At 38.4% G+C, this 27349-nt stretch overlaps 1 protein-coding gene across 2 annotated transcripts in view; it reads left to right on the top strand.

The window, feature by feature from the left end:
• The first annotated feature begins 4006 nt into the window (after window positions 1-4006).
• The window catches only part of LOC145990208 (leukocyte elastase inhibitor-like), a 59546-nt gene continuing 36203 nt past the window's right edge, over window positions 4007-27349 (top strand). For both annotated transcript variants that reach the window (XM_083125876.1, XM_083125875.1), the window contains exons 1-6: window positions 4007-4180; window positions 8608-8666; window positions 14066-14184; window positions 18572-18754; window positions 21941-22154; window positions 23699-23919. In XM_083125876.1, coding sequence (XP_082982002.1) covers window positions 8642-8666; window positions 14066-14184; window positions 18572-18754; window positions 21941-22154; window positions 23699-23919 — 762 coding nt within the window. In that variant the 5' untranslated portion in view covers window positions 4007-4180; window positions 8608-8641. The remainder of the gene's footprint in view (window positions 4181-8607; window positions 8667-14065; window positions 14185-18571; window positions 18755-21940; window positions 22155-23698; window positions 23920-27349) is intronic.

The raw sequence follows: 27349 nt of genomic DNA, 5'->3' as shown, positions 1-27349 counted from the left end.
ACACTGCCCTAACATGCGTTCACAGAAATTTATTCGTGGCTGAAAGTCTGCCTCATTTAATCCTTGCACCCGTTGAAGGTGATACTGGTACAGAAAAGTTTCATGCAGAATGTTCCAGATCGTCATGTGATTAACTCCTTCCCTTCTCGCAATTGTCCTTGTACTGGTTGATGGAGTTTCATCCACAGTCCGAAGAACCCGTTCTTCAAGCTCAGGCGTTCGTATATCGTGTAGTCTCCAACCATCTGCAACTCTCTTCTCAAATGTGCCTGTCTCTCGCAAGGGTTGGTGTAGTCGTACTAACGTTCTTGCAGAAGGTAACTGCCTCCCAGGGTAACGATCAGCATAACGTTGACGTGCTGCGTCTGCATTCCCATCTGCTAAGGCCTTACATGTAGATGTAGTGCATATCCGTCATTTCAGAAATTGAATACATCGTTGTGATGTGTTGTGATAGAAGTTACTGTAAAACACAACAAACGACAACCAGACAAAAAACAAAAACAAATGCCATGCCCAACTGTACACAAGAAAGTGAGTACAAATGCACATTTGAGGTACATTACACAACCAGGAGTCACTACAGGGAATTCCTTTCATACCTCCCTAACGAAGGATTTGCGGACCCATGTTCGTATGAACTTTTTGTTATGTTTTGATGTCACGAATAAATCCCTAAACTTTCTGACACATGTTTGTATACACCCTGTATTGAGAGTTATGAGCTACAATCATTCCCCCCAAACAGGAGGACATTTGCAAATTTAAATCAACCCAACACAGAAATTGAGGTTGATCTTGATGTAGGGGATGGCTTTATACAGCCCCACAGAGCAGATCTATACATCAAATTTGATGTTGTAAAGCTCGATGGAACAGATTATCCGGCAAATTCAAATATAAGATTGGTAGATAATTTTGTGCCGCATCTGTTCTCTGAAATTGAGATCAGAAAGCATGGTGTTGTTATAAACAGAGTGGATTATCCCGGCATTACCTCCACAGCTTTGGCCACAGTAAAATTATCCAAAACCGAGGCTTCTTACTACAAAATAGGTGGATTTGAGGCTGGTGATAAAATTATATCTAAGAGCCACACAGTGCTGTTCCCTATGCGCCTGTTGCCAGGATTCTTCTCAGATTACAAAGATATTATGTGGAAGAGTGGTTTAAGAATTACATTTAGAAGAGCTGCAAATGATAATAATGCTTTGATGAGGTACAGCACATTAAACTCTACAGGGGAAGCTCTGCCCAATACCCTACCTGATGAAGGCAAATGCATTATTCAGACTATGGAGCTAATAATCCCAGTTGTTGAATATGAAGCCAGTTATGCACTTAAATACGAAGCAGATATAATAAAAAATCCACAAGTACCTTTACAATTTTATACATATCAATGTGTACAGAAGCCTGCAACTGGTACTTATTATGAGTTTGATGCTACAAATTCATTCTCCAGTATACAATATGACATGCCGGATTTTGTGGTGGTTCTGTTTCAGACTGGAAGACACAATAATCAGGAAAAAAATTCAAGTAGATTTGATAACTGCAACATCAAGAACATATATATCTTAAAAATGGCAGAAATGAGGTATTTCCTAGAGAAAATTATAATTTAGACATGTCCAAGGATGATTTCCTTAAATTATATGAAGCATTTACAGCATACAAAAGGGTCACTACTGGCAATACTGACATGTATTACACACCAGATGAATTCAAAGCACAGAGACCCATGTTTGTCATCAACACTTCAAAAAGGAAACAAGTTGTGGTTAATGACAGGACAAACATTAAAATTATCTGTGAATTTCACAATACACTCCCTGATGACACTATATGTAGTGTTATTCTCATAGGTGAAAAATCATATGTTTATGATGTAAGAAATGAGAGAGTCACAGAGCAATTCTAGAAGAGCTCTGCTTATTACCGGACCGGAAGTAAATATAAATGGGTGTGGGTGGGTGAGAGTGACTTTTTGCCTTAGTTTTTAAGTGTAGCCAAAACAATATCAAGGGGGGGCATATTTTTGACAAGTTTATAGACAACAAACTGAAAGATGTAGCTTTTACACACATGGGCAAATCTGTCTGAGGGGAGTTCTACACTAGAATTCAAAATTCTTTAGATTTAAATATGTACACACATGGCCGATTGGGCTATATGCCCCCCTTTGACATTGTTTTAAGTGTGGGCAAATCTGGGCATATGAACTCTTCTTTTCTACACTAGGATTCAAAATTCTTGAGGATTAAGAGCATATCACACTTGAAGAAATGGGGAATAAGAGGATCTTGGCATAATTTTAAGTGTGGGCAAATCGGGCTGTTTAATCAAATGACCTCTTCTTTTCTACACTTATAAGTGGTGCTCATCCTATGGGTTTTTATACTACTGAATCGGTAAGAGTATCGGTAGGAATCGGTAAGAGTATCTGTAGGAATCGGTAAGAGTATCGGTATGAATCGGTAAGAGTATCGGTAGGAATCGGTAAGAGTATCTGTAGGAATCGGTAAGAGTATCGGTAGGAATCGGTAAGAGTATCGGTAGGAATCGGTAAGAGTATCGGTAGGAATCGGTAAGAGTATCTGTAGGAATCGGTAAGAGTATCGGTATGAATCGGTAAGAGTATCGGTAGGAATCGATACGAGTATCGGTAGGAATCGGTAAGAGTATCGGTAGGAATCGGTAAGAGTATCGGTACTGGTGTATGGGTATCGTATTCGATGGAGGCACACGGATCCCTTCCACTTCGTATCACAAAATGAGCCTCCTCTAGTTCGCTGCACTTTTTGACACGAGATGTAGCGTAGGTGTATCCCGACGTCAGGATGGTGCAGGGAAACGACGTTCAACCAAGTAGACGAAAAGCGTGTTCAAGTGCAGAAAATTCAAGAAATGCCTGTCTGCTGCTTTAAACGCTCATTTGATTAGTTACGAGTATTACGCACCACGTGACCATACACCACACATTACACCGCCCCAGAACGTAGTGCAAACAGTTTAGACACCAAATGCACTACTTGACACCAGGGGCGCGTCAAGTATCTGAGCGCTCAGCGAGCAACGTGAACTCTCAGCTACTTGACGGCCAAATAGGCGTTGCTCCGCGAGCCCTTCTCACTTGATCGCTGAGCGAACTTGAACCTTGCCCGGCACAGGTTTGAGCCACAGAATATAACGTTTTTGTGTTTCGATCTCGTTAGGCAAAGAGGAAGAAGAGGAAAACTGTATGATGATGATAACGGGGTGGCGAACAATGAGGAAGGAAATATTTATGATGAACGGCTTCCGATATAACGTAATTACAGAGGAGGTTCAAGTAACAGAAGGTGATGTAATATTCCAGTTTTTGTAATTGTATTAAAATGAAAGTGTTGTTTATTCCAAATAAAAAAATATTAAATACACATCGTAGTTTTGGAAAGTTGTGCAAGGGTGTGAAAATGAAAATTTCGACAGTTTTGTTCATATCAACTACTCTGTTTCTATAAATAACAGCTTTCAAACACCGAAATCTTGTCCACTTGACGCATCCATATTGATCACAGATTTTTCAAAGGCACTGATATTTTGATCAATAAGCACACATCAACGAAGCAGACAAGTCGGTGAATAAGAGGGAATAAGATTAGGGTAACCAACTAGACGCGCCAGTGAAGAGAGAGTCAAGAAGTGCAGCGAAATAGACTATGATGTAAATTCAGGATAAAGAAATTCATAACTATTGTTCTCATATTTTTGTCACAAGCCATAACACAAGTAGACCAATTATCCCCTCATATAAGTATCATACAACGCCATGGAACAACATACGGGAATTCCCCCCAAAGCAAAACTGTTACTTTGCACCTTGGGTAAAACTTTTCCGGGTAGACGATGTACTACGTTTTCGAATACACGTTAACAAATGAACATAAGACGAGCACGTGACTTGACGCCTCGTATCAACTGGTCCTGTTTCTAGGGCTATGAATATTACATCAGCAGAATAGTTTGGTGTTTTCCATCCAAATCGCAGCGGATTTTCCTCATTAGTTGACGACCATCATGCCCTTGCCGGAGGCAGCCATAAGACAGGTAATATAACGGATAGAACAGGACGACAAGAACTTCAGTTGATTCCAAGGTTGATGCTCAGTTCATTCCACTCCAGGATATCGAACAGGTGAGTGAAGTGGAAGATTTTATTTAAGAGTTATTGCTGTGCGTGATGAATTCAAGTTGATTTAAACAAACAGAAAAGGAAAATCTTATGCACGTCTTTTCACGTCGCTAGAAGTTTGGGTACAGAACATGGTTACGGATTCTTCAATTGCCTATATAGTGTTGCCCTCAAATTTTTCGTCCATTAAAATTACCAATAACTTGAACTGTGTTTTAGGGAGGGGGTTGATGAAGAATTCCGAGTCGTGTTCCACGTGTCAGAGGGGTCTTCCTACTTTACTCTACCATCCGAATCAGGGGTGCCCATAGAACTAAACGCATCATATCGATTGATGCACCAGAATACATCGATTGATGCACTAAAGTGTGTTTTATGGCTTCTTCAAAGAATCAGATTCACATTTGATGCATTTGGGTGCATTTCTGTATGTCGTGAAAGAAACACCAGAGTGCATCATTTGATTCAAGTGAGGATTCCTTTCAGTCGAGATGCACTTCAATACATCAGTTGATGCGTTTTGATGCAACTTTATGCATTTTGATGCACCTTCCTGCATCTTTTCTGATGATGCACTTAAACGTTTCGTCTGAGCTACAAAAACTCTGTAGCCCAGACCAAATGTTTAAGTGTATCATCCAAAAAGATGCAGGAAGGTGCATCAAGGAACATCAACTGATGCATTGAAATGCATCTCGACTGAAGAAAATCCTCACTTGAATCAAATGATGCACTTTGGTGTTTCTTTCTCGATATACAAAAATGCACCCAAATGCATCAAATGTGAATCTGATTCTTTGAAGAAGCCATAAAACACACTTTAGTGCATCAATATATTCATTCTGGTACATCAATCGATATGATGCATTTAGTTTTCTGTGTGTAGAGAGGATAAATCAATATTTTGTGGTGGAGGGGATTCTTTCCTTAAAATAATATAAAATTCATCGCCAGGGGTCCCCGGCTCGAATCTCGGCCTGGGCATGAGTGTTCTTTGTGAGTGTCCCGTCATAAATTTCATCTTATCAGCACTCATCCTCATCGTAGCGATTAGCTAAAAGTGGCAGAATATCGCCTCTAAATAACAAGAATCAAATTATAAATTCAACATGTGTATACACACTAAAAATATGTAAAAAGGGAGTTTTATGTGTTATGGATCATAGGGGATCTGAATATATTTTCTTAGAAATTCATTTAATTTAGATAGTTCCAAGTCACTTTTTCTACTAGATGCACTATATTTAATCCGTTACATGAAGAAAATGAAGAATTTAGAGGAAATTAGATGAAGTAAAGTGTTCAAGCTTTCATGATCTGGGGGAACGCGCTATTGGTCTTAGGGAGATAGACACCCCTGATCCGAACACAATGACGCATACACAACAATTAAATGATACTTATTGTGAACGAAGTAGAAATAATTATCCACAATAAATTAACGAAGAATTACCCATATCCTAACATGAGATCACCCATCGCACGAATCGAACCCAGTTTTCCCGTAATTGTGATAATTGAAAAAGTAAGACTCGTATATTTGACAAAAACTACTTTTATCGAATTATACTTCAAATACTACAATAAAGTCAGAATGAGACAGGTGATGTTTTTGCTAATCATTCCGATCCACTAACCCAAGAAGCAGTGAGAGACCTATTGCACTAATATTTGTATAAATATGCTAGGCTTTATATATTCTGAAATTTTATTTCTTAAATAAGCAAAAATTGAAAGTTATTCTTATTAAATATGTTTAAGTTAATTAGTGTTTCAACATTAGAAATATGAATTATATTTCGAGTAACCGAAGAAAACTTCTAAATTAACTAACAATTCAAACTAACTAAGTAGTTTGAATAGTGAAGTAGAAAATGCGGATACTAGATTAATATTTGACGTTTTTATTTTCCAAAATACGGGTGTCCGCGCTAGAGGGATCGAGAAATAAGTGATAATTTCTAGTGAACAGAATGTATTGGTAACATAAACTTTTACTTTTACTTGATACAAAACTCACCGAGTTTCAGATGATGTTCAATGCAACTCGATATGTGCACCTTTGGTGGCTCTGCACACATCTAAACGGTATTCAACTTCCCGCCAAGTGTTCTCTAGCATTTGGGGAGTCACAAGCGCTACTGCATTTGTGATGCGGCCCCTCAGTTCCTGCAAATGTCTTGGTCTGTCTCCTTGATAAACAACGTCCTTAACATATCCCCAGAAAAAAAATCCAAAGGGTCAAATCGGGTGACCTGGGTGGCCAGGCAAGGGGTCCTTCTCTTCCGATCCACATATCGGGGAAACGTTCATCCAAGAAGTCACGCACCTGTCGATGATAATGGGCCGGTGCTCCATCTAGCTGGAAAATCGATCCTGGGGGAAATTGGTCTATGGCGAAGTTCTGCAACATGTCCAGATACACATGTCCTGTGACTGTAGCCTCTAAGAAGAAGAATGGTCCAATGACAGAGTTCCTCGTCAATCCACACCAGACATTCACTTTAGGCGTGTCTCTCTCATGTTCGTGAATAACATGGGGAATCTCTGAACCCCATATCCGGCAGTTGTGCCTATTGATTTTGCCGCATAAATGAAAGGTTGCTTCATCCGAGAAAACAATCTTGTCCAGATACGAGTTGTCATTTTAAATTCGCAGAATCATTTCAGCTGCAAAATGTGCCCTAAGCGGACGATCATTTGGCTTTATGTGGTGATGAAGCTCGATCTTGTAAGCAGTCAAATGGAGTCGCTTGTGTAAGACCTTGTGAATAGTCGATCTAGGAATTTGAAGTTCGGAACTAGCTCTTCGGATAGACTTCCTTGGACTCCTTGCAAATGCCGTTCTCACACGTTCGATTGTTGCCTCATTCACAGACACTTTCGCATGTTTGCCGGTTTGCGGTAGTAAAGAACCTGTTTCTCGGAGTGTTCTGTCCCATTGGAGAATCGCTTTATGACCAGGTGGATCCACATTCCACGTACGACGAACACGGCGTTGAACCCGAGTAACAGATTTCTCTTCTGCTAGCCATAAAACGCACTGGCTTCCCCGATGGCGCAGTGGTAGCGTCGTCGCCTTGTAATCAAGGGGTCCCGGGTTCGATACCCGGTAGAGGCACAAGTGGTTCGGATCCCACTTTAAACTGTAGGTCCAGTCCCAATTACCCTTACAGTGCATAAAGTGGACTTAAAACAACCAACCATAACAAGCACTGAATTTTCTGTTGCGGTGTCCACATGTTTTCCACTGCGCAATCGACTACTGAATGGCGCCTGGCTTCCTTTCGAGACAAAAGCTATTGACGCGCATGCGCGACCGTGTAGCTGTCTGAAAACAGTGTTGCACAATCTCGGAGAGTTTCCCTTTCCTGTCATATGAAAAATACAGCAATATCCTTATCTGGTTTTAAATGGCGAGCATTTATTTCTCGATCCCTCTATACGTATTTCTGTTAGTCAGTTTGTATGCTTTCAAATCTTAAAGTTAGGAATCAAACAAGTTCATTGAACGTATATTTTACTAAAAGTCTCCACTTTTGAATGAAACAAACTACGGACAGGGTCTAGCAAGTGGCTTTTCGTTGGATGATCCGTGTCAATGCATCGAGTACCATCGCGGCTGTTATCTGGCCTTCTAGAGCAGATTCCGCTACTTCTTCTTTTCAAGTAGGTTTCCATTTGTCCTCACGATGCTAGGTCAACACTCCATTGTAGATCTCCAAACATAAATTGAACTCGGAACTGTTCGCGCTAAAGATGGAAGTTGATATAAAAATAACAACTAATTATTGAATATTAATTTTCAATTAATCAAAATTATGCAACTCATACATTCCCCTCATGACTGCTTTCTCAAGCATCCCTCCCAACTATTTATTCCCACTTCGAGCACTGCGTATGTAATATAACGTAATCCTTGAGATTTGAAGTTTTCGCATCTTCTGCTATACTTTGAACTTCAGAAAAGTAAGAAGAGAATCTGCAAAGAAATATCAACCTAGAGAGAAAATGTTTTGAAAAGGTCCACAAAATGAAAAAGATATTTGAAACGTGACAAAAATATAAACAATATATAGTACTTATCATGTGACAGACTTGGCCCAATTAAAATTGTACACCGGGAGGGGAGTGACAATATTAACCCCGACCGTCCACAATAATAAATATTCATCTGTGTCCACTATATTGGATTCAATATGGCACAACATAAATACCTGAACCCATAAACAAATGCAGGCCATATGGGTTAACTAAGGATATTTCTGTTTTGACATTTAAGTTTACAAGTATTTTCTTTCAAAAACCTCTTCAAAGTGGGAAGAAATGTGCAGACACGAATGATTAATAATTTTTCCCATAATTTGATTTCATTGAAATAATTAATTAATATAGAACAGTGTCATGATAACGGTTTTACTTTTTTTCAGATAGTTGAACGTCACCACTACAGACGACAGAAGTATGAAGATATCAATTATATTTATAGGTATGTTTTATTTTAAATTTTTAAACAAATCTCTAAACAGTAAGGACCTTTAAGGTATACTTTTCAAATAATCAAATAAAAAACCTAGTTAAAAACACTATTTTTCATATAGTCACACACACACCACACAAACACACATACAAGGGTGGCCCAAGCCTCAAAATTGTTCCAATCCGTGTATATGTATGTGTGTGTGCATGTGCATATATATGTAAACAGTACCAATTATTACAATCTCAATTTGGATATAGAGGCAAGTTGTATCAAATTTAAAGAAAGATATAAGTGTAACAAATTACACATGTCAACAAAAAAAGTTTTTGAGACCTTTTTTTAATCCAATAACTGATTACAGAAAAGACTGCCGTTTTGCTGTATCACATCAGGTTTCTTAAAAATGGCATGTAATATGTACACGCTTGAACTTGCAATTCTTTAATACACGTGAGGGCCTCCCCGATGGTGCAGTGGCAGCGTCGTCGCCTTGTAATCAAGGGGTCCCGGGTTCGATACCCGGTGGAGGCACAAGTGGTTCGGATCCCACTTTAAACTGTAGGTCCAGTCCCGATTAGCCTTACTGTGCATAAAGTGGACTTAAAACAACATATCATATCATCATATTTAATACACGTGAACCATACAACTAGCATAATATTCTAAACATCAATGAAATACACGTTGCATTTTATTGTGTCCTTAGTAACTCTCTAGCCTTCTCAAACCTGAAGGTTTTTGGCTGCAGCAACACAGGCCTTCCATCTGTCCATATCCTGAGCAAAATCTATCCACTCTTTTCCATCCCTACCAATTTCCCTTAGGTCCATCTCAACGTTATCTGTCCATCTTCGTCTTGGCCTTCCGACTGGTCTCTTACCATCAGGTTTCCGAACAAGAATCCTGTAAACTCCTCTTTCCTATCCCATTCGTGCCACATGGTCTGCGCACCTAAGTCTTCTTGATTTTATCATTCTAATAATATCTGGACATGAATACAAATTATGTAGTTCTAAATTATGCAACCTCCTCCACTCACCTGTCTCCTCATCCCTTTTAGGCCCAAATATTTTTCTAAGGATTATATTTTCAAACACTCTTAATTTATGTTCATCTTTCAATGTAAAGAAACGAGTTTCGCATCCATGTACTACTACAGGTAAAATTACTGTTATGTACTACTTTTAGTTTCTTAAATATTTTTATATGAGAAGATAAAAGTTTATGAAGAGAAAAGTAACACTCATTTCCTAAATTAAGCCTGCTTTTATTTCGTCTTTAATATCATTTTTATTTGTTAGTATTACTCCTAAGTACTTGAATTTGGAAACTGGTTCAAAGGAGTTGTTATCATTAGATTTTGATTATTACCTAACACTTGGTTTCGGCCTGTAAGCATATATTTAGTTTTCTCTTTGCTAATTTCCAAACCTATCTCTTTAGCTGCCTTGAAAAATACTTTAGCATTATTATTCTTAATTGTATTTACATCATCCCATAGTAAGTCTACATCATCTGCATATGCTAACAACTGAGTCGCACCATTTAATTTTAGTCGTTCATTAGTTTATTTTACCTCCCAAACAGCATATTCTAAGCCAAAATTAAAGAGCAATGGAGATAATGCATCTCCTTGTTTTAACCCATCGTGAATTGTAAATTTGTCAGACACATTAATACCCACACGAATCTTACTTTCTGTATAGGTATAGATTAGTACACGAAATTCATAAACACATTTCACATTGCCTATTGTAACATATAACGTCCAGGAAAAGAAGCATGAAAGCCTCTAATGGTCACGTACACATTCTGTTCATTGTAGAACCGTTGTCGCTTGGGTGAAAAACTTCTTTTTCCTGTGTACTGTAACAGGATCATCACGTTTTATCAAAAAAACAGTAGTCAGCTATCATTGATGCATTCCATCGTCCCTAGTACAGCCTTTCCATTTTCCATTTTCGTTGCATTTTACTTTTTATTGTAGCCGCTTAAGATTGTCATATGTCTCATTCAGACGGACAGAATGATCGACTGGAGCTGATGCTAGAATGTTACCATTACGTTGCAGCACACCTCTTAAACTTCTCTTGCTTGAATCAGTGAAGATCCTTCATTCATATCTGTTATGTTGTTCTCCTAACTTATTTATGAGGTTTGGAATGTCTATGCAATATACTAAAGAGCTTTCCTGAGTAAAATACTGTTATACTTCTTTCTTGCGATGCTTATAAAGTGTTACATATGTTCCTGGAGCTAACAGGTTCTTCTTTCAGTTCGAAGCCACAAGTTCTGCAGCATATTTTGGGAGATTTGAATCTCTGACCAAATCATTGAGTTCATTTTGTGTGAAAGGTTGAGGTGTGTCTGCCCAGATTGTCTGTTATCTTCAGATGACTCGACTAGCGTAGAGCTTGATTCAGATTGCAGTATCTCAAGGTTTATTTGAAGGGTTCGGTGCAGGAACATAACAGCCATGTGGTACAGGCATTCTAGGAGAATCCAAGTCCAGATAAAACATTCCTTTTTGTTTCTTCTATTGAAGCCTTTTCCATTGCACATACAAAAATAGCTCTGAGGGATTGTAGACTATCACATCAATATTTGTATTGATATTTCCATTGGGATATTGTGCATTTTGTGATCTTATTATTAAATAGACAGATGTAAATATTTAAAAATTGATATGTGATGTTAGTACAAAACTGGAGTAATTTTTTGATTCAGGTACTCAATGTACTAGTAAAACAAGCGTCAAAATCAAAAAAGGAAAATCCGTGTTGACCTGAGTTATTAGTATAATTTTAATTAACAGTACACAATAAACACACGCATACAGAACGTGTCGCTTTACAACACCGACAAACTTAGACAGTTTGCACAGGGCATGAAAGCAAACAACTTTCCTTAGCATATTCTGCAGGTTGAACCCATGGGGCCCGAACCCAACCTATAATTTGTCATATTATTATTATATATTTGTTATCGTGATTTGTGGTGGATTGCTTGTTGAATTCAGTATATAACAGAATTTTTTTAAATAAATAAGTATGGGTTCATTGTTGGTGTGCATAAATAGCATGTTACATGGAAGGGAGGGTTTATGAACTTACGTTTGTGAGCCCACCCAATGTTTTTCAAAAGGTGGCAGCCCTGGTTTTGTAAATTCTGTATGCATGCAAGCCTCAATGGGTGTCCCATCACCTGAGAGGACTTACGAGGACGCATGAGTGAAGACATCACACAAGAACAAAATTGACTATCGCCTTGACTGGTTACCCGTGGAGCACCAATTGTTTGTGTGTAAATTATCCGTTATGAAAACATTCACTCGATACCTTATTTCATGTAAATAATCAATAAACTAAAATTTCAATAAGTGTTTACAGCTGTCGACATCATTTTGAATAAGGGCGTGTAAGGACTGTCCTAAGGACACATTCAACTTCCACGGTAACTCCAATCTTGCAGGCAAACGAAGCTCTGGCGCCTGGACCGACAGCCAATATAATCCTCTGTGGGGTCGTGTTGTCCTGTTCTTACGTGTGCTGAATTCTCCATTATATAGACTCAACTTTTCACTAGGGTATGGGGATCGTATCCTTAGAGACAGTTCTAGTTCTTGTTTTATGTAGTTAAGGGGTTTGTTTCCGTATTGTGCGACTGACATAAATAACTTATGTGTTGAAGTGTACATAATTTAAAAATCAATCATTTTGAATAATCATGTATTTTTAACGAATAATATGAATAATATTTTACATCATATCTAGGGTGTTCCGAAAAGAGTACTTAACACTAGAACGGTGGAAGGGGTCAAAATGACCCCTACGTTCACCGTTTATTTAATGACTCTCCCGTTTCTCTAATTTCTTCCTCGACATTTTGTGACTTTTCATAATTCTTTGACTTTTCTAAGATGGTACATTGAACTCTACAAACTATGAAATTCCATGTAATAGTAATACTCCTAGAACAGCGGGAGGGGTCAATTTGACCCCTGTAAAGTTCCATTTATACCTACTGCAATATCAGCGTTAGGTTGCGGTTCCTGTGTCAACCTGTCTTTAACATGCTCCCACTTGTCACAGTTTACATGTCGTCATTTAGGTAGTGTTCTTGGACCGGGAAGAGAAGAACACCTCCCAACATGTCACATCAAGTAGCAGTTACTCGTGATGAAATGTTGCGTATTCTGGAGTATTGAGTTGTTGATGATTATGATTTGTATTTGTAATCAAAATGTATCATAAACCACCTAAACACTTTGATTATAATACATAAAGCACAGAAAATAATATAAAATAAAAATATGTTCCCATTGTAAAATAATTATAACTTTAAATGCATTTCTTATGAGGGGTCAAAATGACCCCTTTCCGCTGTTCTAGAGGGTATCAGATCCTTCGCCGTTATAGTATTAAGTCACAAACTGAGATTCTCTGCTGTTTTCAACTTACAGCACTCGCGCTTATTTCTGTCACATGAGTACTCGCCCATTGTATTTTTTACAACACTCACTATTTTCAGTCATACAATTGTAATTCTTCAATGAAGTAGTTTTTTTTCTTTTCTTAATATTTATTAATGCTTTTTTACACTAATTCTATCAATCATGAATACTAGTAATCATTGACTAAAATAAAAAGGTGAAACAAAATATACTCTAAAAACTCTCAGACAAGTTTTAGGTAAGATATTTCTAATCTCTACACACATTCACTGCTTCATTCTTCTGTTGCAACTAAACGAGTGACTAATAAAACCACATATTTAGCAGTAACTATGAGGAAGGACCAACAAACTAATACATTGGTGGAATCCATTGTTGGTGACCAAGCTTTTCATTTTACTTTTAAAAAGTATACATTGTTGTACTTTTTATAACAGCGCGAGTGCCGGAAGGTTAAGTCACACTGAATCAATTAAAAATATATACATGTATATATTATAAGCATAAATTTATATTTGACACGTGTAAAGATTCTTAACAGTGGTGATCCGACCCTGTGGCCGAGTGGTTAGCACATGACGCTGCGACGCCAAGGGTCCCGGGTTCGAATCCCGGTCGGGCTTCGTTGTTTGTGAATGTCCATTCATCAATTTCATCATTTCATCACTCATCCCCATCTTCGCAAATTAGCCAAGAGACACAAAACGCGAAGTAAAATAAACTAAATCAATCAATCAATCAATTAACAGTGGTGATCCAACATGTATACAATGCCTGTTATGTTTCCTATTAAAATAATTAACACAAATCACTGCCTGCTGTAAAATTTCTCTCGAACACACTAGATATAGTAAAAAAATCATGAATTTCAATTATGAAATGGGTAATATTTCATACCGCGTGATCGTAATACTTTGTGCTTGTACATTGTAACATTACGTTCCTCTTTCAGCTTTCACGGTACTAGCCACCGCGGTGGCTGAAGAAATCCTCGAAGTCCCCAGTGAAGATGCTGTGGCTGCAGCAGCATTACGCGACGGAGCCAACTCCTTCGCCTTCAACTTAATGAAAGTGAGTTCAGTTCTTGCAACCGCATGGTATTTTCCTTCTTAATTAATGTTTAAATTTCTTACACTCTCTTTATATTTCTCTCCCTCTCTCTCTCTCTCTCTCTCTCTCTCTCAGTTCCCACAAATACACAGTATTTGGAAGTAACCAGTTACTTGAAACGCAGTTACTTGTAGTTAAGTTACTTTTGTCATGTAAAAAAATAAACAGTTACATTTTATTGTTTTCGTTCGGAAGGAAATGTGGCATCACTTTTTCTAATGTCTTGCCTCCGTATAATTATAGTTAATCATATGAGGTTATTTATTATACAGGGTGGTTCAAAAGTAGGTATAAAGTTGTTACTTAGAATTAATGTTCATTAATATTTAGGTATTTATGCAAAGCGATGAGATGTGTAAGTGACAAATAAAATTAGCCGAAAATGAAAATCCTTATTATTACAATTGTATTAAATTAAATATTTGATTTTTTTAAAATTTGTGAATGAATCCTGCGAATCTCATGTATGAATATTGAATATGCATACCCGAGTTAATTGAAAAGCTTGTTCGGTATGCATTGATTACTATATTTTTTCGAGTCAATCTCTAGTTCATACTTTTCTATTTTAGTTTTTAATAAAAGAACAAAGCAGTAATTTTCCAAAAACATTCCTCAAATTGCTCGTCCATCTTTACAGTACAGATTGTGTGCTCTGCGCAATGTCTTATGGGAACAATAGTCTATCGACAAGTACGCGGTAACAAGTATCGTGTGAGGCGAAAAATAGCAAATGGGTAGCCAGTCCAGCGCCAACTAGGGCATTCCTACTGAACATCCAGTTCCGTGTGATTTAGGCTTTAATTTAAGATGCCGACGCTAAAACTTGTAACTTTCTTGTGAAAGGTGTGCACATTGCAAAACAATACCTTTTTGGAACATATAATATAAATCTAAGTAAGAGCGCAATACAATTTACCTCTTCTCATCGAATTGTTAAATGAAAGATTTTCAGAAATTAAATACTTCCACTATAAAGCATTGTTCGCGCACGCTTAATGCAAATTCTAATTTGTAAATTTTCAAATTTACGACTTTTGTACAAGATATTTAAGGAAATCATTGAACTTCGAAACAAGTAAATAACTAATTTGAAAGGTAAACAGTTGGAAACCAGTGTAAACTGATAGAATCTACGTATGACAACACATCTAGACGAAGATTTATATTCTACCTACAGGACATCATTAGCAGTAATTAGCTTGTAATAAATTTCTTATAACAATTAAATGGAATATGCGTTTACGATTGTCTTTATTTATAAGAGAAACAGAAGTACAAGAACAAAAGAAGAAAAGAATGAGGGAAGAGAAGAAATCAGAGACGAGAGGAGAACAACGGAAATGAATGAAACAGCAAGGAAGGTAAGGAGAATGGAGCTGAAGAAGGGAGAAAGATCAAGGTGCATGGAGAATAGGAGCTCAAGACGGAAGAAAGAAGTTGAAGAGGGAAAAGTAATATTTGTGAGAGACCGTAAGGCAATCAATGTCAGGAGAAAAAACTTCGGAATTTAAAGAATTTCTCTTCATGTCGTGAAATTTCAGTGTTCAAATGTTTCTCTTACGGAATACACAATAATTTAAGATATAACTTGAGTCTTTCTGTGTCCTTGCTTTTGTTTGTCTGTTCTTTCTGCAAGTACGAGAACTTCTCAGAAGTTATGCTGCGTTCTCTACAGTGGGACAGGCGCTCAGAAGTTGTTTCTGGCAAGAAACGTGCCGTCATGCCTTCTAGCGCGACGAGAAGAACGCTTGCAGGTGGAAGGCGCTAATGCACGTGGTAGCATCAGATTGATGGTCAAGTGCAGCTCTTGTAGAGCCGCCAGCAGCACATCCCGAGGGCCGCCAGAGCGACGGCCCTGTGCATGGACTGCCACCTGTCGTGGTTTATCCTCCCGACACACACACTACAGACTCCTCCTTGTACTCGTCGTCCTGGTCGCGCCTCCAGAACCGAATCATCCTCTGGAAGTCGTAGCGGAGGCAGGGATTGAGCCATCGGAAGAACATTGCGCTGCCAACCGAGACCGCCGTCAGATTATAGCACATTTGGGTGCTGCTGGAGCTGGAAAATCCCACCACGCAGATAGCAGAGACACTGCAACAAAAACTCACGCTGTGAGAGTACCTGGTCGCTCGGATGAGCCACATCACGTCCTCTTGGACTTCCCCGTCGTCGATAAAGATTCTTGGCTCTCCTCGCTTGGCAGCCGTTCAGTGCGGGTCATGTCATCCTAGGGATGAGCTTTCGTCCGTCACTATCTATTATATCAACACACCGTCATCAATGTCGCTCATGTTTGCTTGCGTTTTGGCTTCAAAGCAAAATTGTACGTCTTACCTAAATTTTAGTTCCGAAGAACTGGAGTTCGTTCCTAGGAAACGCAAGTCTTTGTTATAAACAATGCATTCCATGTTCTTGTTTGAATGATGTATTCCAATTGTTGCCTATTGTGGTTTATCATATTGTCTTGTCATAAATTCAGTTTTGGACGTCATATGTCACACATTTTCATTTGTTCCTCTAAATTTATTTTTATCCTTGCGTGAATTTTGCTGCTGTTGCTTCGATTCATCTGAAATTTCTTCTTTGCACGTTGTACTTGTAGTTTGCAATACTTGTTTAATGAAGAGCATTTGTTTGCATAAATTGTGGCTAACTAATGACTACCACATTTAATGTAAATGTTGTTGCAAGAAGCGGAAAGCTGTTTGTTGAAGTTCAGTACAGGATAAAATTTTCCTCCAACGATTTTCTATTTTACGTGCATTTAGACCACTAAAGCATAAATTCTACTTTCGTAATTATAATGACGATCCTAATGTTATCGTTTTTTGTTGAAATGGAAATATATTATCCTATAATCTCTCGTCGTTAATGTCAAACAGAATCGTTTCACAACCATTAGAAATTATTAAAGCTTACGAAAAGTTACCTCCACACCCCCTATACGCCTTCATGACGTGGTGCTAAGCACAGGGAAACACTTTACCTTCTTTTTTTTTTTAACTTTTTACGAAAAGTTTTTATCACTACTAATGGAGTGGGAATCCAGTAAGACAACCAATCGCGTTCATTACTCTTTCAGACGAAATCGTCGTTCAATGTAAATTATTCTCTTCTCCTTATTTTATAAAGAACAAACAAATCTTTTTTGTACCAAATTAGCGAAAGGTAGTATGAATCGTTACAAAAAATTAAAGCGGTGCAAACGTGTTTAAAGGCTTGGGACTCTATTTTATGTACTAGAAAAGTAAGAACAGAATAATAAGTATATACCGTGTCTGTTGTGAGCCACCATATACCTTTGTTGAGCCGAAGTTCACTTAAGTTCTAGCAAAAATAAATCTCCATACTTATAACTAAGTGGTGGTGGTGAGTTGGTGTTTTAAGTCCACTTTATGCACAGTAAGGCTAATCGGGACTGGACCTACATTTTAAAGTGGGATCCGAACAATTTGTGCCTCCACCGGGTATCGAACCCGGGACCCCTTGCGTACAAGGCGGCGACGACTTATAATTAGGAAACGGATCTTAAGGTGTAGCACCTTTCCAAAAAATATAGCTGTTTTCGTACCGATTGTTTGAGATATGTATTTTAGGACAAGAAATTAAGTAAAATGAACAAACTTTGTTGCACCTTTTCGTGGGGTTAGCACTTTTATCCCCTTTTTACCCCCTCTTTGATGCTTCAGCACCTTTTCCTTCCTTTTCTTTCACGTTTGGTTAAAAAATTGGACATACATGATTTTCACTCTTCTTGAGCAGCTACATAAAATCTTATAGTCTCATTTTGTAGAGCAGAACGAGAGCTTTAAAAAGGTATAATATAATCATTGCAGCCCAAATAGTTCCCAAGATAATGTAGCAAAACCCGCGAGAGAAAACACAAACTTTAACAAAACCTATTCGGCAGAATCACAGTTCTCTATGCGGTCCGCGCGCAATAATACAGAAGGTGCAGCAAAGGCTTGGGAGCACCTTTTTTTCTGCAACTTTTTGAAAACATTTTCAGAACGATTTTTCCCTTTCTCGACCATAATTTTACACCTTAACATCCTTTCCCTACTTATAATGGTTCGCAGGACAGATAGATATTTAATTATTTGTATTTTTTTCCCATTGTCATTGTTTGCAGACTCCTTGTTCAATCTGTCGTTTTGAAGGCGTTTCCAATCTGATAGTTCCTAAATGTTTTTCTGTATGTTTCTATTAGTCCATGCAAACGAATAATCCATTTCTGGAGCAGTTGCGTTTAGATTGGGCTAATACCCAACCTATAGGGTTTCCCAAAGGGAAACTAAACTGAAATACTATTTAATAGCGCTATGTTCGTTAATCTTTACAGAAATTGGCCGTTGGTAAGGAAGAGAACACTGTAGTGTCCCCGTGGAGTCTGACGTCAGCATTGTTGCTGCTGAGGGAAGGTGCTGAAGGGAAAACCGCCCAAGAACTGCAATCCTCACTGGGTCTCCCAGAAGACATTGAAGACACAAGGAAAGGTTATACAAAGATTGTAGGTGATTTACAGGTGGGTCTTCCAGATGATATATATTATATATATATATATATATACACACACACACACACACACACACACACACACAGTGGCTGCGATTAGGGGCAAGGACAGTTTACTTTCCCTTGTTAGATAACGTTTAGCATAGTGCTTGAGCAAACGTTGCAAAAAAGGGAAGGAGCAACTGCCTCCCTCGCCCTCCTAATCGCCGCCACTGCACACACACACATACATATACAGGGTGTTTCTGTTACCGTGTTACAGACCTGCAGGGATGATGGAGGGAACAAACGCAACAAAATGACAAAGGGAACACTGGTCCGTAAATGCCTCAGTCAAAAGTTACAAGCCAAAACCCTCGAAGAGCAGGCAACCACGCACAACGCGGAGAAACCATAATATATGTCTTGGGAAGTAGAAAACAAACACAGAAGAATCACTGCAGTGACTTTAATGAGTAGTAACTCCAGCCATTATTACAACAGTTGTTCAAAGTGACGCCCCCCTGCCTCGATACAGGCATGACAGCGTCGCAATAATCTCTGGCGCATCCGCTCTAATACCCAGGAGTCGTTCGAACCAGATCACAGACTGCAAGGATTATTGCCAAGAGTACCTCTACATTACTCACTTTTGACATGACTCTACAAAAAAAATTAAGTGGGGTCAGATCAGGTGAACGAGCAGGCCAAGCAACAGGTCCGCCTTTCCCTATCCATCGCTGAGGGAAGGTCTACGTCAGAATATCACTAGCATCAGCTACGAAGTGGGCTGGGGTCCCATCATGCTGAAACCACATGCGTTGACGAACGAGAAGTGGGAAATGTCCGAATAACTCGGGGAGGATGTCTCTCAGAAACAGTGTACACTGGTCCAGTTAATCGTGGCGGTAAAAGATACTGACCTATTAAATGTTCGACGACAATGCCCGTCCACATGATTACAGCAAATCTGTCTTGATAGCCCTTCACGATTGTGGCACGGGGATTTCATCGGCCGATACATGGCTATTGCGACTATTCAGCATCCCGTCTCTCGTGAAACAGGCCTCATCAGTGAAAAGCACACAGGCATGGAACTGGGGGTCGTCCACACAGCGCTGCAGTAACCATTCACTAAACACGACGCGGGGTGCGAAATCAGCTCGACTCAAGGCATGGACACGCTGTGGATGGTAACACTGCAGCTGCTGCTCCCTCAGAACTTTCCAAACAGTACTATGGGCCACACCAATTTCACGTGCCACAGCCCGTGTACTAATGGATGGTTGTCCTTCCACCCGATCCAGCACTGTTTCGGGTAGCCTTGCAGTTATTTGTCCTCCTTGCTCGTGGAATTGAGGTCGCACTTGCCCCTTTTCCCGTAATCGTTGGAAAGTCTGGGAAACATGGTGTACGCTGGATGTCTGCGTCGTGGATACATGGTCCGATACAACCTTTCTGCTTCCCTACAGTTTCCATTTGCAGTCTCACCGTGCACCAAACAAAGGGAGTAGCAAAGAAGCAAAAATATAAAAAGCAGTTAGAAAATTGTTAACCTTTAGGTGTTCCGTGAAAATAATGGGGCACTGTTAAAATAATATTATACTGTAGATCTAAAAAAAAATATTGCTTGCCCTGGACGTAGAAATCTCTAGCTATGCCCCTTATATAGTCTACGACAAATATAAAATATCCGTGGCACAACAGTCCTTGAGGGTCAGGGAGTACCTACCGACTACCAGCCTGACTCCCACATTCCATCAGAGATGGGCGACCATCCAACCAGTTACGGGGTGATGTACCCCTATTCGTTGTTGTAGGTTTTCATATTCGAATTGCGCTACTCATTCGTAGCTTCAGAAGAAACTTTGGAATTACATGAATATTTTTTCTGTGCACATTATTAGATATCCTGCCCCCTGATGTGGAGGAGTGCCTCTGTTGCCTCCTCTTTCGGACAGTTCTGGTAGTATACAAGGTTCTAATCAAAGAGAATGCAGAGGAGGATCTCAGAAATCACGTCTATATTGACGTGTTCCTTTAAGGACCTCTAAACACGAAAGTGAGTTCAAATTGAGTCATGCCTAAACAAGGACTCGGTATCTAATGTGATGAACTAAAAACAATTCTCAAAGAATGGCCTATAAAAAACCCTTAAAAATATGAAACAATTGTCTATTAAGAAAGTAACATAAAGTTACTTTAGATATTACAAAATAAGCTTGAATTTTTCATAAACAGCAAGAGAGTCACGCATTTGTTAAAGCTTGATTAACTCAACACAACTAGATGTTTGGTGGCTTAAAGTACTGAAGCTAAGTAATAATAAAAAACATGTAAGTGCTGTTGTAATTTTTATTTTTATTTGAAGTTTATGTACAATATACCTTAGAGCTTCTAAAATATGGATTTTCCATTGAAGAATTTTGGGAGAATCAAATACCAAAATAATGCAAGAAACGGCCGTAAAAGAAAGAAACGTAGTTATAAAACCTCAAATATGATTTTTAAGAAGCAATAAAAATCAGAAAAAATATTTGAAAATGACCAACAAGACATAAAAGGACGAAAATGCACAAAAATGCACAACACAAACAAAGTTGTCTCTTTCTAACTGAAAGGAAATGGATTATTATTGTGCCTAGCATCGCCTTGAAGGTACCTAATATGAGCTGACTTGAGAACCTTGTATAATGTACTAAACTGTTAAAAATTACCGTAAAGTTAAGAATATTCTACCCTTAAAATTTAACAGCCAGTCTGTTAATTTACAAAAACGTAACGCAACCGCTTTTATTAAATTTGAGTATTTTTATCATGGATGAAGATATGTTATGAATTATTGAATTGTTAAAATTACATTAATACTTTTAAAAGGACCATGGTCTTACACAGTCATTTCTCCAGTCAACTTGTTTATAGTGTATTCACGGTACATATATTAAGAGCCTCAGTAATTTTTATTATTTTAAATGTAATTTTATTTAGTATAATTTCAGAATTTACAATTTTCACAAAGATTTATGTGCCAGTACTACAGTTATCACTATTTTAAAATTAGGTTAAAATGTGTTAAAATTATTATTTATTAATTTAAAAAAATTCAAGTATATAAAAAGTGCTATCTCATAAAGATATCCTTTTACTGTGGATACTGCTTGCATGATACGTTACGGTATTCTATATAGGTAGTATTATGCATGTTCACTCTTTCCAGAAAAAGGATTCCAAGAACAGTTTGGATATCGCCAACGCCATGTTCCCACACACAGCGTTCACTCCTCGGAAGGAATTCTCCAAGATATTGCAGACAATTTACAGTTCTATGGTGAAGACCGTGGACTTCCAAATGCCGGAGGAGGCTGCGTCGACAATCAATGACTGGGCAGAAGAAAACACAGGAGGTCTCGTCAAGAATGTTTTGAATCCAGGTAAAATACAGAAAGGGTTACTACTGTTAAGGGTGACCCCCGAATATTTTGTAGGCGAAGGTTGGTATAAAATTGCATATTAAAAATAATAATGATCAAATAACAATATTAATAAATTATTACCGGTACTTTGTTGCCAATTAATTATTATTATTACACCCATGGGAATATTCTCTTACTCGATCCATCAGATGAGATCTTGGCATAACTGGTTTTGTTTACTTTTTGCTCATCTCATACCGTTACAATACACTGAAATCAATAGTTATTCTAATTTGTTAAGATAAATGTCCTTGAATTTAGGGGTAAATGTCAGTCTTAGAGATAAATAGGATTACCAGACTTAGTGGTGTCCCGGGAGAAATCATCGGGTCGCTTAATTGTCCCTTCTTAAAACTAAAAGCGAAATATGTATGTAATATTTTTCTGAGTACTTTGACTTGCTAGATGATGCCAATGATAAAATCAAAGTACTCAGAAAAATATTACATACATATTTCGCTTTTAGTGTATTTACGGTACATATATTAAGAGCCAATGATAAAATCAAAGTGCTATTTTTGTAACATTAGGACTTCCGTTGCACTTAATATTGTGCCAGAATGCACTCATGCAAAAATACCTGTAGGCTATAATATTCTACTCTCCCAATATTACTTAGAAATTGTTCAGAACATTTGCTTTATTTGATTAATCGTGTATTAAAGATTGTAGACTTCTGGTATTCATGCGCTTGGTGTGGTTTTCCAGCTTCTGAATTGAAAATGTTGAATGGTAAGTGCTGGAGCAAAGTATGATCTGCAGTGATCCGGTTTTCGCCTGTAGAATCTGCTCACCTTAGTCATAAAGTTTATGTTGTGCGAACCCATTTTTAGAATTTTCAAAATTCATGGAACTTTTATTCTTTGGAGTAAATGGTAAAACATAAAAGTTTAAATTCTGACTTGGTTCCTGTACTTCCACTCAATTTTTCGAGCAAACTAATTTCTTCCGAACCGGCCTAACCAACTCACATAAGTATATAATAGCTGCTTGTAACACTGGAAGTAAGCATGTGAGTAGGTCCGACAGGAGTAGACAAGGAATAAAGTCAAGTTTTCAGACTTTGCTTACGGAATTGTCAAGTAGATAGACTTGTCCTAGATTAACACAAGGATTAAAACTAAGTTTCCCGAAACTGTTCGTAGAACTATTCATTCTAATTCTTATCCTATCAGACAGAACTCAAAGTGCGTCAATTGACACACAAAAGTGCATCATTTTTTTGTCTCCAATGGCACACTAAAAATGCATCAAACTGAAAGATCCACCAAAATGCGTCAAAATAAATATATGTAATGTATACATTATAAGCAGCAATGAGGCCCCAGACAAGGAATAAAATCAGCTTTTCAGAGAACACTCTGGGAATTGTCCAGTCGCTAGCCTTACCCTATATGTGACTTCGGAAAAAATCGTTCAGTGATTCGTGTTTCGTAACAACGATCATTAACATTTCTTATTGCTACTACATAATGTATTTCTTCCAAAATTCTCTCTCACAGATATGATAACCCCGGACACTGTTCTAGTCTTGGCAAATGCAGTGCACTTCAAAGGTGTGTGGAAGCAGGCCTTCAACGAAAGTGATACAACTGAGGAGAAGTTCTATCCACGTGGATACAAGGAGGAGTCGATCACAGTTCCTATGATGAAGAAAGAGGATGAGTTTTTGTATGGAGATATAAGTGATTTGGACTCTCAGGCTTTGGTGCTTCCATACGATGTAAGTTTATTTTAAAATATTTTGTTCTATTTCAATGGTCTTCCTTTCCTTTCACCTTCTTCTCGCGAGAGACTACCATATTATGGCCCTTTTCCAGTCTTACGACGGGCGCTCTATATGCTGGCAAGGGAAGTGGGGAGCGGGGAAGCGAGGAAGTGACCAATCCAGTACGATAAGAATCGCAGCAGCGTGTAGAACAAGGTGTATATAGTAGTTCCTCCCGTCGATGTCGTAACACTCGGCGCCACCACTGTTGTCTGGTTGGTCTGCTGCGTATTCCCCGCTCCCCATTTCCCTTGCCAGCATATAGAGCGCCCGCCGTAAGAGTAGAAAAGACCCGTGTCTTCCCGTTTCGCCCAGTATCGAAAAACTTGTTTTATTGACCCAAGTGATAACACGCGCCAGAAAGGAAGTACCGTTTGGCCCAGAGGGAATTTTTAAAAGATGGTTTGAATGTGAAGGGAAATGTGAAAGTAAAAAACCAAATAATCAGGTGTGGCTTCCAATGGGGAGCCTTGTTGCATTGTTTAATGCAATCCTAACAGAAATACAGATACATGTACATAAGTATACACAGTACAAACACAATATCAACAATAGTATTAGCCAGTGAGGTTAGGTTAGGTTAGGCAAACACAATAGTTGCACGACATCCTTCGTTGCATTTCCAGTATACGATTGGGAATTTTTGCTTTCACATTTTCCTCTGGGCGAAACGGTAACAGGCGAAATGGTACTTCCGTTCTGGTGCGGGTTATCACTTGGGCCAATAAAACAAGTTCTTCGGTACTTAGCGAAACGGGCATGAATCGAAAAGACCTATAGTATGGGCTTCGCAAGATATTTTTGTAGAAGAGGGTTTGTGATATAAATTTGATAAATAACACTAATGTAATCATTTCAGCAATTTTATTAGAAACTAATAATGCCACCACACTATTCCCATTTTCTATCATCTCAATCAGAAATAATACTATGCCCCCTTCAGTGAACAATATTGGTGGGTCAATCTGTGCCAATATGGCTTTAGGGGGGGGAGTACGGCACTTTCTGCCCCTCCCCACCTAATTTCTCAGTGATCGTATATACGTATTATAGATTAAAAAATCGTTCACGTAAATCTTGTACTCAAATTTATCTGAACTTGATACTATTAATCTGTAACCTCCTAACAGGCCAGTATTTTAAAATTAGAAAATAAAATGCACAAGAATTGAAAGCTATGGAGTGTTTATGTTCTTAATCTGTTACAAAATCACCGTAGGAAGTACATGGGGAAGCTGTTCAAACCAAGAAATATTTGCGACAAAATTTGCATGCAGTTAAGAGGTTTTGAAAAGATAGTGTTACCTGGCCTCCAAAGTTCTCATTTAAAATTTTTGAGGTGCACCATCCTTCGAGTACCCCTGCCCATTTCTTAGCGAGGTACTACTAGAGTTCAGAATAATTCCTGCCAACGAGCCCCATGCATGTTTATGCATATACCTTCTTATTTTCTGAGTTTCTGAAGCGAATATAAATATTGGTATCTATATATATAAAAATGAATATATGTGTGTTTGTTCCAGCATAACTCTCGAACGCCTGGAGCAATTTCAACCAAACTTGGTACACGTATATCACTTTCAAACTGGAAAGAAATACTGTGGGGGTAAGACACCCCTGGCACCACTAGGGGTGGGGGTGGGAAAGGGGTGACATATGAAAATAATCGAAAACGACAGATATTAGTGTGGAATCCATAGTTTTCGGGGTCGCAAAGATGAACAGTGACACTACGAATGCCGTTCAAATCCTTGCCACCCCTAGGGGTGCGGGTGGGAAGGGGGTGACATATACAAAATAATCGAAAACGACCGATATTATTGGGGAATCATAGTTTTCGAGGTCTCTAAGATGAAGAGTGACCTTACGAATGCCGTTCAACTTCAAGTTCATCACCTATCGGTGTGGGGGTGAAAAGTAAAATATCGAAAATGACCTACATTAGTGTCGAATCCATAGTTTTCGGAGTTGCTAACTTAATTGGTGGCATTCACGATGACATTTGAGAGAGAGAGAGAGAGAGACACTTGCTTTCTCGATCACGATCAACAAGTCACAGGGGCAAAGTACTACGGAGTGGATTTAAGATCGCCAAGTTTCTCCCACGGACAACTATAATAGAAGATTGGGATAAATAAATACCCGAGCAACGCCGGGCAATCAGCTAGTACTATATAAAAATGATACTTCTTGGTTGAAAGCAAAAGGAGTGAGGCTCCAGACAAGTCATAACATCAAGTATTCATAAATTGCTTGCAGAATTGTCAAAGCCAATGTTTTTCTTTACCTCTTAGTAGCCACTGCAATTGGTGAAATACAGCACTTAGAAATCAAATATGAATGTCCTCTATACTTGGTGTTGTTGATGGTCAGTCGTGTAACAAGACCAATAAAGTGCTGAAGATCACCAATTTTTCATTAACACACAACACAGAGTGGTGTTTGGTTTCACCAAGTGAGTATTTCTGAGACCACGCCTTGTGTTGTTTTTCGAAAGCTTCTTTAAAGTTCACTTCATGCACATAGATGCTAATCGGGACTGGACCAACAGTTTACAATGAGATCTTAACCACTATGTGCTTCCTGCACAAAACGAACTCGGAACCCCTTGATTAGAAGTCAACGCTGGGTTACTACTATGCCTTCGGGGAAGCCCTACGCTACATTTTTCACAGTGATTCATATTCCTTATTCGCGAGGGTAAAGTTCAATGTGAAGCTCTTCTGCCACCTAACCCGAGTCATGTTTACTTATGTATTGAACTCAACAGGTACATACCTAATTACAGAGCCCATATGAAGGATACATAGTGAATACAATTACATATATTTCTGTAATATAGAGATAGATATTATATATATACACATAGCCTACATAAAAATACATTTAAAATTATATATATGCACACTTTATCACATCATTTCATTAGGAAATTATGTGTTGAAGCTTAGGTCATTGTGTTAATAGTGGCTTTACTGAGGTCCCTTAGGATCATAGAAATGATGTCAATGGTGTTATTCTTGATTAGCAATTTATTGTAACTGGTGCACATTCTCCACATTGGAGATTTCTCTTTAATTTCCGATCTAGCCTTCTTTATAAGAAAAACTTCGTTTTTGAGTCTAGTTTTCGACGACGGGATTCGAAAATTTATCTGGCAGAGTAGATGTTCAGCATCTACTTCGTTATTTAACAACTTCCACAAGAATACTATTTCCTGTAACGTTCTTCTACAGGGTGGCGACAGACCTGGAAAACCTGGAAAACCGGGAAAAGTCAGGGAATTTGAGGTGTCAGAAAAAGTCAGGGAAATGTCAGGGAATTTCGTCTTCATTGATTTTTTTTTAATTAATTAATTAATTTAGTTATTTAAAGATTTATAGAC

Source organism: Lepisma saccharinum, chromosome 7 (assembly GCF_977018435.1).
Source record: "Lepisma saccharinum chromosome 7, izLepSacc3.1, whole genome shotgun sequence".
NCBI lineage: Eukaryota > Metazoa > Arthropoda > Insecta > Zygentoma > Lepismatidae > Lepisma > Lepisma saccharinum.
This window is presented reverse-complemented; position numbering and strand designations above follow the sequence as displayed.